The sequence below is a fragment of the Centroberyx affinis genome, unplaced genomic scaffold, assembly GCF_046629955.1.
Source record: "Centroberyx affinis isolate AG114_WGS23_722 - 3 ecotype Tasmania unplaced genomic scaffold, CSIRO-AGI_Caff_v1 ptg005716l_1, whole genome shotgun sequence".
NCBI lineage: Eukaryota > Metazoa > Chordata > Actinopteri > Beryciformes > Berycidae > Centroberyx > Centroberyx affinis.
Window position 1 is genome coordinate 1 of NW_027282888.1, and position 14,234 is coordinate 14,234.

The 14,234-nt window shown below is 41.5% G+C and overlaps 2 protein-coding genes across 3 annotated transcripts; one reads left to right on the forward strand and one right to left on the reverse strand.

The window, feature by feature from the left end:
* Positions 1 to 1,231: 1,231 nt before the first annotated feature.
* On the reverse strand, positions 1,232 to 6,519 carry LOC139667707 (tumor protein p53-inducible nuclear protein 2). Its single transcript, XM_071547200.1, has 4 exons — positions 6,380 to 6,519; positions 3,892 to 4,023; positions 3,456 to 3,627; positions 1,232 to 2,525 (listed from the first exon to the last, which is right to left on the reverse strand). The coding sequence occupies exons 2-4, from the start codon at positions 4,001 to 4,003 to the stop codon at positions 2,297 to 2,299; spliced, it is 513 nt and encodes a 170-aa protein (XP_071403301.1). The 5' UTR covers positions 4,004 to 4,023; positions 6,380 to 6,519; the 3' UTR covers positions 1,232 to 2,296.
* Positions 6,520 to 8,325: 1,806 nt separating this feature from the next.
* LOC139667704 (protein C19orf12 homolog) lies at positions 8,326 to 14,011 on the forward strand. 2 transcript variants are annotated; one of them, XM_071547195.1, is made up of 3 exons: positions 8,326 to 8,422; positions 10,380 to 10,597; positions 13,156 to 14,011. In XM_071547195.1, the coding sequence occupies exons 2-3, from the start codon at positions 10,438 to 10,440 to the stop codon at positions 13,419 to 13,421; spliced, it is 426 nt and encodes a 141-aa protein (XP_071403296.1). In that variant the 5' UTR covers positions 8,326 to 8,422; positions 10,380 to 10,437; the 3' UTR covers positions 13,422 to 14,011. The 2 variants fall into 2 exon arrangements, with proteins under 2 accessions (XP_071403296.1, XP_071403298.1); XM_071547197.1 differs by lacking the exon at positions 8,326 to 8,422 and adding an exon at positions 8,777 to 9,078.
* The last annotated feature ends 223 nt before the right edge of the window (positions 14,012 to 14,234 follow it).

Below are 14,234 nucleotides of genomic sequence, written 5' to 3' on the forward strand. Positions count from 1 at the left end.
CACACACACACACACACACACACACACACACACACACATACACGTGAATACATTTGTAAACAAACATGCTCTCCTCTCCTCACCTCTCTCTCTCTCTCTCTCTCTCTCTCTCTCTCTCTGACACAAACATGCAGGCACAGGCCAGACAGAGTGATACTTGAGCTCACATGCCAGTTTGGAGGTTAGCCTGTACAGTGTCCAAGGTCCATTGGGTGTATCATCCTGTAGGCAGTTCATTTAGTTCCTTCTCAGCTCTGCAAAACACTTCTCTGTGTGGCAGTCATACAGTACACACATGCAGATTTTGTTTTGACGCATAATGAGCGAACGCATCAGCACAAGCACAAGCACAAATCTCAGATCAGCAGCATAACATATAGGACTGTGTATCTGGATATGTCTTGATGTTGGTCATAGACTAGGCTTATAATGCAGCTATAGAGCAGGCCTATACACAGTTATATAGTTGGTGATCATCATAGACAAACAACCACCAGTATAACAGAAATCAGTTATATTTAATTTATCCCTCAAATGGCCCTATCTTCATATAACTTACATCAGTTTGATACTACTCACTATGAATTTATCTTATGAAGATTTACAGTATGTCACACTAAAAAATGATCTCTATTCTGCAAATAAAATGTGGGCAAACTGAGTTTAAGTGGGTTTACCCTCTGCTGCATCCCTGCTTATACAGATATAATAGAGTGCTCAGGACATGCACTGCACAGGTAGATACAGCAGATGTTGCCTTCATTGTAGGTCAGACAACAACCATGCATGTTTTTAAATCTCGTTGTTTTAACTGGTTGCTTTTGCAGAGGTTTCCCAGTCTGTGGGAATTCCCGTGCTGATCGGCTCAGGAGTGACCTACGACAACGTGGAGCGCTACCTCGACGCAAACGCCATGATCATCGGCTCTCACTTCAAGAAGGGCGGCCACTGGGCCAGTGCAGTCGACCCGGAGCGGGTCAAGAGGTTCATGGGCAAGATGCATCAACTTCGAAAGTGAGAGAGTTCTTCTGTTTACTGACTGGCAGAAGACAGTTTCTGTGTGTTGAAATGTGTCACATCATGCACGTCATGAAGAAACATGAATTTCCTCTAACATCCTATTATGCTTTGCCATCATATTAAAACTGCCCAAGCTATATAATTGTACTACCGAATAAAATACATACAGCCACCAACTTAAGAAAACAAGATTTATTTGCAATTTTTTTGTACATTTTATAAATACACACAAATACAAAAACATAGTAATCCAATGTATTTACAAGCATGTCTCTAAAATGAACAATTTGTGTAACACGGAAAAAGCGAGTACCCCACTGCAAAGTATAAAATGATATAGACTCAATACAAAACATTAACAGTGGTTTTGTAATCATTCCTTATGCTGAATCCATTTCAAACGAAAGGAACAATTTTCTTAGGAAATGACAGTAATTCATAGAATATAGTTGTGTTTTCACATGGCTTGGTGACTGTACAGGTCAACTCGGTATGAAATTAGCTTTTAAAACACTAGTCACGACGACGTCTAAATCTAAGGCACACCATATAAAACATACACATGAATACAACTGAGAGACATCCTATCAAAATGTGCCATAAACCAAATGCATCCTCATTTAGAACAAAGTATGCTATTTCTTCCAAATTTTGATCAGTGTCACACACTGTAACAGTAACAACACCTTTCACACGCTTCCAAATTCCTAGCCCTACCTTTACTTCCAGCTACAGTACTGAATCTCAACAACTCAAACAGCTCAATTGTTCTCCTCTGATACTGTACAAAGGCTTTTACTTGATAGCAACCGTGTTGCTCGTGCTTATCAAACCTGAGGGGCCGACTGTTTCATTCACGATGTCAGGAGATCAAGGGTCGTTCTCAGTGGTTTCAGACAGAGTGGGGGTTACATTGCAGGTTGCCTACATTAAAGCCAGGCTGCACATAATGAAAGCTCATGTCGCTGTGGTTCAATTGGTTGATGATGTTCGACCCATTTGATACACAGAGGAAGTGGTGAATCTCAGAAGCTAGATGCACACTAGTTACTCTCTTGCAATGCAGAAGAAAGTTTGTGAGGTGAAACTTCAGTATCCAATCTGCCTTGAAATGCAGTTTGGTTATTCCATATGCTTTCAAATGCACTGATATAGAACATAAACAATGCAGGAAAGCCTAAGTGATTCACCCTCTCGAGGTCAAAGTGCAGCACACTGGGCTACTATGGAGGCAACCTGGAACGCGCCCCCTCACAAGCAGAGTCATCCGTCCTGCTTAGTAGTTGTAGAGGCGCTGGCAGGGCTGCTTGAAGTGGCCGTAGCGTTTCTCGGCGGGGGAGAAGCGCGTCTTGGCCAGGTTCTGCCTGTGGAGGGCGCTGCGGCTCAGCTTCTTGCGCTCAGCCTGGGTCCTCGCCCTCTGGACGGCCAGCAGCTGGACGTTGCAGGGCAGAGGGATTCCCCAGGCCGCCAGGCGCCAGGAGATGTGCTGCCTCACCGCCACCGGCCTGGACGGACACAATGAGATGACATGTCAGAAGAAATAGAATATGATTAGAGGGAGAGATTGAGCTCTGTGTGAGTGTACTTGGACTTCTATCCTTGTTATAACCAATTTCGAGTCCTAGACCTTTGAAGTGAGGATATATATTTTTGTGAAGTGGTGTCATTTTGTCATTTTTCACTACCACAAGGGGCTAGTTTAGGGTTAGGACTTGAGTTTAGAGTTAAAGGCATAGTTTGGTTTTTGGTTTCCTACTTACCCAGAGTCAGACAAACTATCTACTCAGAACTACTACTCAGATTATATCAACTTCTTATATCAGATTATATCAACTTCTTATATCAGATTATATCAACTTCTTCTTTCAACTTTCTCAGTCCTGGCCGGACTTCCTTTATGGTACATTCAAGACAACTGGGAACTGGGAAACTTCCTACTTCTGAATAGGAAACATACATTTGACAATACATTTCCGAGTTGGAAACTTGGGACTATTCTCTGGCCTCAGGTTCCCACCAATATAATACTTCCAGGGTTCCCACCTCAACCACTTGAATGCTCTGAGGTGGGAAGTAGGACATTCCAGGTGGGAAGTTTCCCAGTTGTCTTGAACGTAGCATTACCTCTTCTCGCGAGACCACAGTTTTGTAAACTCAGAACTTTCAGGAGCTAGCTAGCCACGTAGCCATCGAAAATGACCATAGTCTAATTAAGTTGGACTTTGAGGAAGACCAGTGTGTTTCAGAGCTATTATTATGAGCTGGAATACACTGAGTAGGTTTAATTCCCTACTTTTGAGAAGAGTTGCTACTTGATCCCGTAGACTTGCAGCAGTTGAGCTAAGCTAACTGTTCCCATACCTTCAAAATAGGTATGGGAAGGTTTAGGGTCAGATCCTCACAATTATAGTAAAACAAACTAACTGCAAACTAACCTTGGAGAGTCCTCCTCATCTTCATCTTCAGAACCCAGCTCCTCCACCTCCTCCTCCTCCTCCTCTTCCTCTCCGCTCAGCCTGCGTCTCATCTGGTAGACAGACATGCTGGGATGCTCAATCAGCAGGTTCTCCAGGGGATCCGCCTCAGGAGCCGACAGCGGCCCGTTGTCTGTGCAAGGAACATCCCAGTACAACCAGTTCAGTATGGTCTTTTCATCCCAGTATAAGCTGTACCTGACCTTTTTTTTTTTTAACAATATCCATCAATGTTACTCCATTTCAAACATCAAAAACTGCAGTGGTCAACATGGTCAGCTATTTATAAGCCTATTCATACCTCATTGCTATTGCTAGTAATTCATTATTGGTCATTTTCATTAACTTTATAGATGTGAATAGCATTTCGGTTTGCCTCTTGGAGGTTATTTCTCACCTGGGAGATTCACAATGACCCATCCGCCTTCCTCAAACTCCATCAGCTCCTCGTAAGTGTCATCTGCCGCCTCGGTGTTCCCGAGCAGTTGAGAAAGGATCTTTCCAATCATTTTTTCACCTCTAGTGCAATCTGAAAACAACAAGAGTGGGTTGTGTGAAGGGCAGGTGGAAAAGGACTGCATTGAAGAAATCGATTGTGGAGTAGCAGGGGGTGGGGTCACTTCAGTTTGACTAAGTAACTGTTGTAAGAACGAAGTAAATCTGTAAGTAATCCATACTCTTTCCCATTATTTCCCACACACACACACACCCTCCAACTGTTTATATTATTTTATTGCTTTATTGTTTCATTTTTTTTTTAATCATTTCTACTGGTTTTGTAGCTTAATATACATTCTACTTTGATGCTTATATTCTATTTTTCATTTTTTTCCACTGCTGAATTCTATTTTGCTGCTAATTTCCCCATGGGTATCCATTGAAATGTGTGTTGTTGGTCACCCTGCCTTAAAGAGCTGCTAACCCCAAAAAAATGCCATTACTCTGGGTTTCAATGGAGAGTTTTAGAGTCCCATGATGGTCTAAATGCTGTTTCCACCCTGACAAGAATAGAATTCTTCAGAAATACTGAATAAATCTTTGCTATGAAAATGGAAAAAATGACTTCAGTGTCAAAATAATCAGGATCTGGAGCCTTCAAAAGCCCACACTGGCCGAACCCTAATGCTAACCTTCTCTTTTGGCAACAGAACGCCCGATGACTCTGCCGCATATAGACCGCACTGTCAGCTGTCCCAACGCCTCCATCCCTGCTTGTGTTTTCGACTCTACAGATGGTAACAGCGCACACGGCTCCCCCTTGAGGCCGTCCCCGCCACCTCCAAGACCTGCCTCCAACCCAACACTTTGCCCCTTGGCATACATCCCTCCAAGTGGCCCATGTCATGTCAGCATTTAGCTCTCAGTGTCAACACACGGCCCGCTGCTTCCATCACGTCAGCTGGGAAACTGAAATAGAGCAAGTTATTACCGGACAAAGTGATCTGAGGTCAATCTAGCACTCCAAAAGCGAAGGGACCAGGGTGTTACAAGACGCTGAAATTACACTGATAACAGCAATATTATATAATCTATGAAACCGGTTCAGGTTACCACCTCAGAGAAGGCAAACAACCTCCAGCTGGATGAAGTGGCAGTGACCCCAGACTGCAGCTGACTGACCTTTTGTCCCAAGTTGATGACCATATCCAGGCGAGGGACACAACGTACACGACGGCATACGCGGCATTCCTCACTGGAAAGCCCCAGCTGGCTCGCCCAAGAAACCTTGTAGCCCTTGCTCTAATAACAAGTTAAATTTATGCTTCAGGACTCCATGTTTGTTTGGGCAATCATGTTGTCAGGGTAACAACTGATCATAACCCTGATCATAGTCAAGAGACATCAACCCTAACCCTAACCCTCTGATGACCCTGCCATACTCATCCAAACCAAACCTCTATATCCACCTCATTATACCTAACAGCCATGATTACAACTTGTAAGTGAAGGCATCATACGGGTAAATACAGAATGAAATACTTGCATCAGCTGATCCTGAAACCCCGCCTGTTGAGTTTCATCAAAACACAACCAACATGTCAGCTGTGACTCATTACATACCATACTAAAAAAAACAAAAAACATATATAGGCCTGCACATTGATGGTATTCTTCACAACAGCTTTGTTGACAACATATATCTCTGTATATTCCAATAGCCTATATATTTTGGCTGCTTAAAATATATTTCAAATGAATGTCACTTGCATGTACGAATACACTTTTTGCTCAGTTGTAATTTTTTAAACATGTGGAAATATATTCTGAAGTTAATGTAATTTCCTAATTATTTATTTATTTATTTAATAACGCATTATTATTATCATTAGTAGTAGTAGTAACATGAATCTTATTCTTATTTATTTATTTGTTCATGTTAAGACAAACAAAGAGGATCCATAAATAGACTAGTGTTTTTTTTCTTTTTTTTTTAATTGTCTGGATGCCTTCCTGTGCTTGTCGGTGTCTGAAATCTTATGTCAAAACAGCCTCCCTGCCAACACGGACTGTACTGTACAGTGTTACAGTCCAGTCATGGAGTCTGTTGCAACAAACCCTATAGGCGACAACACCACAGTATATGACCATGTATATATGTTTAAAGAGCATAGAGCTGGGCTTCAGATGGTAGCCTATATAGAAGATTGATGTTGCTGTAATAGCCTGCTGCATTCCTTATACCCGTATAAGTCTTTCCAAGTGGAAAATGCAGACTTGCTGTTATAACTTTGACATTCTATTCAAATTATACGCTATCCTAGGCTGCCTGGCAGTGAGACTGAAAATTACAGAGAACAATAGGCAGAGAGGAAATTCAAGGCTCACAAAAGGCCAAGCCATTATCGCACAATGTTTGGCGAATAGAGGTTTAGATTTTACCTTACCTGAAAAAACAGAAATGTCGTCTTTTTCCCTCGTGTGTGACCGTTTCACAGATTGGGTCCGGCTATGTCGCTGTTCTTCATGGATTTGTTTTGATCTCAAACTTGTTTATCAGTCGGAGTCCTTCCCCCCCCGAGTCCCGAGACGTCACCAAATCCTACCAAATGAGGCGGGGCGTGTTTGCGTCACTTGCTGCGTCATGACGGGCTGGAATTCCAACCCGGAATCGAGGGGGCAGGAGCTTACAGGAGAGGCTTCTCACTACTGCCAGTAGTGGTTAGAAGTCCACCGAACACCAGTCTGTAGCCAGTTATTAAATGAAGCACAGGACATACTACAAGTGTTGCTGATGACAGATCATTCCAATTCTGTTGTCAGGCAACTGCACGAGCATAAAAAAAGTGACTTGATTCCTGTCACACACGATAGCTAACAAGCTAACGTTAGCACCCGGTACCAGAAAGGGAGTCACATTTTGAAAAAGCCAAAAAGTTATTGTGCGCGTTTTTTATACTAAGTACATGAAACTCTCCAAAATCAGCGTGGCGAAATATATGCGTATGTCGCGATATGACAGGATAGTCGTGAATAGCCAGTCAGCATTTTAGTGACAAATGGGTTTTAATGGACAAACATGCATTTGTTTCTCAAGCATGACAAAATATGTGACAGAAGACAAATGTAACCATAGTCGGAATACAAAAACATGTATTCAAAAAAATAAAAAGTTTATGTCTGACTTCTCCGCTATAGACTTACATGCCTTATAAATCAAGCGTGTGCAGTATAGAGCACTTATGCATTTTCCATGTTTGGATACAAGCAGGAACAAAGTATCATAATGAGCGAATGATATGGCAACAAAGTAAAACTGTCACATCAGAGAAACATTCGACTATCAAGATAGTTCACCTCCTACTCCAAACCAGACATCATTACTACGCACGCGAGAAACATGAGCACCTGCTAAACAGTTTTTTTTGTTTGTTTGTTTTTTTAACTAATTTCAAGACATATCTAGGACACGTCTCACAACATTATGAGTGGCCTATTAAGATCTTAAATACCATGCTGTTAATCTAAATCAAATAAGCATCGGGTAGAATAAAAGATAATGAACCGACTGTGAGACATCCCAGCTAAAGGTAAGTAACTTGCTGCGGTCTATGCTAAAGCATACAGTCTAACCAGAGATGTTTTATGTGAGACAGAACCCATTACAATTCAACAGAGACCTGATTGATGATAAATGTTACAATAAAATGGCCAGGAAATCAAAAAATCAACCCCCTTCAAAATATGTTTTGATGTCAGTGTTCCCTTTGCTTGCAAAGGATATTTGTCTTTAATCGTGATTGCAACAATAACACCAAAGAACTAGTTCTATCATACAAAATTATGTCATGCTGTGAGGGAGATTCAAAATACATTTTAATTATAATTGCTTGTTACAGGGAAACAGTCGTTTTTGGAATATCTTTACACATGTGCATGTTGGAATGATTGATGTTGGAATGATGTTTTTGACGGGGAAACTTCATGTAGCCCAAATATGTCTCCGTATGTCTGGTGTAGGCCTACTGTTACACTTGAAGATAATTTTAGGAGAGGTAAAATGTACACCATTAACCTATTTTTGTTGTTTGGAAAGTCGCATATTCATTAAATGAATATAGAGTGATGTGAAGTTGAACTTGTGCATTTTCAAGACAGACATTTTTTTCAGTTAGACTATTTTGATTACCTGAACCGTATTATTAGGAAAGCAGATACTCCATCTTTGCTAACACATTGTGAATGTATAGCCTTTTTGTATGATTGAATGACTGCAATATTGATATTTTAGTAATGTTATTACAAATTGAAATACATTTTGAAAAAAGGAGTGAAACATCTTGCTTCGTCTTCTGCTAGATACTCTCTGATTGAGCAGGAAGTACAGTCGATCCCATCATTCATTGCGAACAGTCCTAACTTTTCAGAGAAGCGAAGTTGATGAGTGGAAAGGAAACTAAATTTATCCCACATTCAGTTAAGGACTGAGGGTAAGAAAATATGTCTGCGTTATATCAACATTGTAACAATTGCAACATAAATATCGAGGGAAGGCTGGTGACAGCTGTTTTTGCTTACCATCGTTTAGCAGGACAACGAAATTATCCCAAATTAACCCATAAGGTGCGTAATAGGCTTTATGATATATGTATTAGTTTGGTAGGCAATTTTATGAAAGAAACACTGGCCAAACTTGGAAATGGCGTCAAGATGTGACCATGCAGCGCGGGCAAGCTCTTCTGTCTTCATTGCATTGAGTCTATCATAACGAAAAAACACTGTAACTTTCTCTCTAGGGACTCAGTAGTGATTTTATAGTGACCTTTGTTTGCTATCCTCCCTCCTTGTAAAGCAGTCGAACGTCACGCCAAAGTCCATTCAAAAGTCTGCCAATTTAATCCGGCCTTTGTTATTAGGCATAACAGCAGCCGCTCTCAATGCAGCCTTAACTTTCAGAACAGTTTCACACCGCTCCCTTCCTAGCACTGTTACTGGGCTGTACAGGGCTTTTTGGGTTTCGTTTTGACACGTGCACAGGTGAAAAAGAAACTGTACCCTGCACAATCCTGTGACAGTGCTACTCTGCGGCAGTGTTTGGTGAAAGGAGATAACCAGGACCAGAACTAAAAGTTGAAATTTAATAGAAGTAAGTGTTGCTTTATGGTTTATATGTATGCCGAATTTATCAGTGGAACTGGAGCCACATTTTAGAAAAGGTCTCAAGTTATGTTTACGTTATACGCGTGATGGTCTCGCCATACGAGAAAACGGAACATATCAAAGCTAATTGTGTCTGTGGTATTCGATAGAGAGTTTCTGTTCACCTTAACCTACTTTCATGTGTCTTTTCACTTCATATGATTTTCTGTGGTGTAATTTCTGAGCTATAGCTGAATGCACTTTTAAATTCCTGCTGTAAATTTGCATCTAAAAATTAGGATATTAGGCCTACTACAGGTATAGTGAGACATTTTTCTGAAAGCAAATAGTTCTTGAAAACCTTAACACATTCAGTTTGAACTCTTCCACGAGTCTGGGCTATGGTTGTGCAACCAAGGCTATCATCCTTTCACTTTTAGTATTTAAGCTATTGTGTATGCATGGAAAAATACACATACACAGCCAGGAGATGGCAGACTTGACCTAAATTTGACCCTAAAGTTACTATACTGTCTGATAGAATGACAATCCACTAACCGGTCAGCCATGCTGGTCATATGTCATGTTTGAAGTGACACAATAATATTTCAATACAAGTAGCCTACTCTAGGGTTTGACCATGGGTTTTTGCAGGCAGAAAGTTGAAGCTGGAAAAAAAGCTGAAACTGAAACTAACTGCACAGAAACAATAAAGTTTTATTCATGGGTTTTAAATAACTGTTGTTATGCAACTGTGGCCAGCGGGGAATTCCCCATGCCTGCAGTGAAAGACACTGACTGGCCTTCATCCGATATTTGATAAAAGCCCAAATTCGGTCTGATATATGGAATGGGAGTTTAGCTCAAGGGGCAGGAGGAAAAGACAATGAAGCGGAAGAGACGTCGCTTTTAACAAGGGCCACATAGTTTGCACCAATAGATTCCCAACTCCACTTGCTTGAGAAGTTGCTATACAATTTTTTATTTGGAGAAGAAATGCCATATGAAATAGTATAAAATGGCAACATGCCTGAATCAATCCACATAACTATGCAATTACAAATTAAGTGAATGAACTCTCATATAAAATTCTTCACCAATGTTACCCTTGTGATAATGTCAAGAAACAGTATAACACCTATTTTGCTGTTGTAGATGAATGGGAAAATGTTTTTGAATGACAAAGTTGGGTAGTGTGTGATCTCTCGTGAACAGCTTCCCCACTGGATGGCAAATGTTTACTCAGGTCCGGTCATTCATTGTAGTCTGACCTAGGCTTAAGGGTTCTGTCTTGTTTATTTTGGAAAGGACACCACAGCTGAGTTGACTGTCTGCTGCCCTGCCTGGTCAGCGCCTTGATGCAGGGATGCCCCCACGGATGGACGATGTCATGCGTCTGTGCTGTGACATATCGGCACACGAGCAGATAAAGGTTGCGGTGAAGAACTCTACCAAAGGAGCGGTGGTGGCAGGGGGGACTGCCTTTCTAGGCGGGCTGCTCGGCGGGCCTCCGGGAATCGCTGTTGGTAAGTGTGACCAGATTAAAGGCGAAACGTGTCATGTTTCCTCTTTACTGAAGCATAATATGACTAGTAAATATCAGCAGAGGTTCCTGAATGGTATTGAGTGAAACAAAGTGAGCAGCCATGGCGCACGCATTGTAGAGGTTTCTGCATTCAAAAGCACAGGAGCGGGCCAAGGCTGTGTGTTTTTGGTTTTGGTTTGAAGGCCCTCCTGCCACACCAAGGTCTGTTTAATAATCTGGTAATTTGTTGTTCCCTTACTTTTCGGCAAAAAAAGCACATTGGAAAATAGAATTTGAGACTAAATCGGTAGGATGTTGCGGTAAATTTGGCATGTGTATATCATCCTCCAAACAGCTTGAATTTTAACATACCAGACCAGAGTTACTGCACACACAAAATAGCAACTCCTCACCAAAAATCCACAGACAACATGAATCGCGGTAACGTCAGTATCGTAATCACAGCAAGCATCCATCGAACCAACAAAAAGAATGTGCTAACTCAGTAAAACATGACATTGAATAACATTCATTGTTGTTGATTCTGAAACAGTCCAACCGGCGCCACCATGTTGATGATGGTCACCAGAGGGCAGAGTGTTGTTGTCATGACAACACTGAACGATAGAGGATTGGACCAGAAATTACACATAGATCCTTTAAAGCAATATTCCACTTAGTTTGAACATGGGGGGTTATTCGCCATGAAAAGCATAATATAAACAACTCACCAATCAGATCAGATGCAGCTGGGACGAGTTTGTAGTGTTCTGATTTTTACTTCCCATTAATTTGAATGAAGCCACAAGAATGGCCTGAAAACAACAGGTTCAACAACAGATCCTGCTTTTAGGACAATAACGCTGTCCTGGGTCTCTCATTTTGCATTTCTATTCTTGGTTCATAATAAAATTAGTATTTAAAAATAAAAGTAGATTCGGTCTCCCAAACAGGAACTATCTCTCCTAAATGGGATCCCTCTGCTATGTTGTCTTCTATGAATAAAAATCGTATTTGGCAAAATTCTGTTCTAAACGTTGGACCCACAGTTAATTGAAAATCACAGTAGGAGGATCTGTTGTTGAATCTGTTCACCAACGTGTTAAATGTCAGTTTTCAGTTTATTTTCGTGGCTCATTGAAATGAATGGGAAGTGAAAATCTGAACGCTACAAACTCGTCCAGCTGCGTCTGATCTTGGTGAGTAGGCTAATTTCTATTCTGGTTTTCATGGTGGTCAGGTGCCGAATAACCCCCATGTTAAAACTAAGCGGAATATTGTTTTAAGGCCTGTTGGTGACCAGGTATATCAACACACAGACATGATCATAAGACCGGTTCGCTCCAAGCACCCATGCGGTTTCGTGTTGACTGACTTGAGGGTGGCCGCATTTCCGTCGTTGGAGTGTAGCATATCAAGAAAGAACCTTTCATCTTCGGGGTTAGTTGCAGGACTGAGGATCATTATTGAGTTCATGTACAAGGCCAGACATTCAAAATACAGAGTTTCTGAGAATTAATGTCTCACTGAGGGCTCTACTGAGAGTGATGAGAGCAGAGAGGTTAAGCTTCCTGCAGACAGAGCGAGGCATACATGCTCTTTAGTCATGTAGAGTAGGTGTTGTGGTTTTTGGTAGCGTGAGACTGATCAAAGACTTTGTTCTTTATCTTATCTTTTTTTTTTATCCTTCTTTCATTTTCTTAGAAGATTTAGTATGACTTATGTGTTTTTAGGAATTTTGATGTTTGTTAGGTTGTAATTTGCATTCTTGTTAACATTTTTGCAATATTAATTCATGGTATTGATTATTGTTATGTTCTTTTACTTGACATTTTTCTATGATCTTGATTTTTGGTATTCAGATATACAGCAGTGATACTTTATGTTTCTGTGGCTGATGTGAGGCAGATTTGGCTGATGACACCACGTCCAAAGCGACATACAATAAGTATATTATTGATTTGGGTTACTTTTTGCCATCAGTAAGAATCAGACCTTCAGTTGCACACTCTATTATGCTCCCATATTTTATCAAGTCACAACTTTATTAAAATATGGCAGCATAATAGTGTGCAACTTCTCCGTGTTTTTTATCTGACGCCTTCTTCACGAAGTCAGCCTTGCCTAAAGTTTTTGGGGGTGCGTCTCCAGCTCCTGCGTTCTACAGGAGTCAGACCTTTGACAAAAACCCTGTTGATACTTAACCTGTGTAATTCAAAAGTTCACGTTACAACTGCCTGATCAGGGCGTCAAGCGGAAGGCCTGGGTTTGATGGCAAGATAGTTAATTCTCACCTGCTGCGGGGGCACTGCACTAGCTGGCAGACCCTGCACCCCAACAGAGGACGCAAAGAGAATTTCCCTCTTGGGGTGTGAATAAATTAGGCTACATCAAATCAAAACATGCCAAAGTGAATTTGATGGAAGGCAAATTAGATCTGTATTTCCTAGTTTATAGCACAAGGTGGCACCATTTCCTTTCCCTAAAGTGTGATGCAGGCACCTTACATGCTGGTCACATACAATCACTAAATACTGACTCGCTCTCTCTCTCTGCCAGGCGGAGCGGTGGGTGGTCTGCTGGGCAGCTGGCTGACCAGCGGCCAGTTCAAGCCTCTGCCTCAGATCCTGATGGAGCTGCCGCCTGCCCAGCAGCAGAAGCTGTACACTAACATCGTGGCCATCCTCGCCAACCTGGACTGGACCGACGTGGCCCAGCTCGTCGCCCTGGTGATGGGCAACGCCACGCTTCAGCAGCAGGTCACTGCCGCATTGCTAAGCTACGTCGCCAAAGAGCTGAGGGCAGAGGTGCGTTTTGGAGACTGAGGGGAGGTTTTTTTTTTATGGGAACAAATACATCTATGTTCTTCTTCACCATCTGCCCTGAATGTGTCCACTTCTCAACATGGATTTACAATGAGACTGACAGTTGCACATGGGCTGCTTGTGTTGGGTTGGTATGCCAAACACAACCTGGGTCAAATACAACTTGAACTCTTTTTTTTTATGCACTTAAGTTAGTTTGCTTGAGTCTGAAGTGCCTAAAATGTGTGGATGTTTTCCCTTTCAAGACTATTTGAAATTCAGCAGCTGACAAGGCCTACAGTCCTCATAAAATTAACTGAATTTCTATCTTAATGAAAAATCTGTGTCCATGTTACTCCATAGTGAGTTCACAGTGACCTTAGCCCTAATACTCTCCGCTGTGTCTTGTATGGCAGACAAATGTCATCATCACCCTCAGCTCTCTCTCTCTCTCCCTTTTTTTTATCCTGGAAGATACTGTCCCTGGAGAATAAACCCCTCTGGACAAGAATGTGTACTGTCTCATCATCCCCACACGCTGTATTGGGGTGTTTTTAATATACCTCTGTTTATGAATTGGAAATGAAATTAAAATTGTGAAGCTATTGCTCCTTCTTTGACTGATTTAAGTGTTGCTGGAAGTTAGGCATAATTAGTTCACTGAGAGCATAAAGGCAGCATGCACAATACCAGGCCCTGGCACTGGAACACCCAAGTGGAATAGAACCATCATTAATGTTATTAGTTACACCTGTGTTTTCTCTACTATGACACATCGAAATGGCAGCTGTGAAAAGAGTCCATTGGCTCTTGAAGGAAATTAAATTAGTAGAC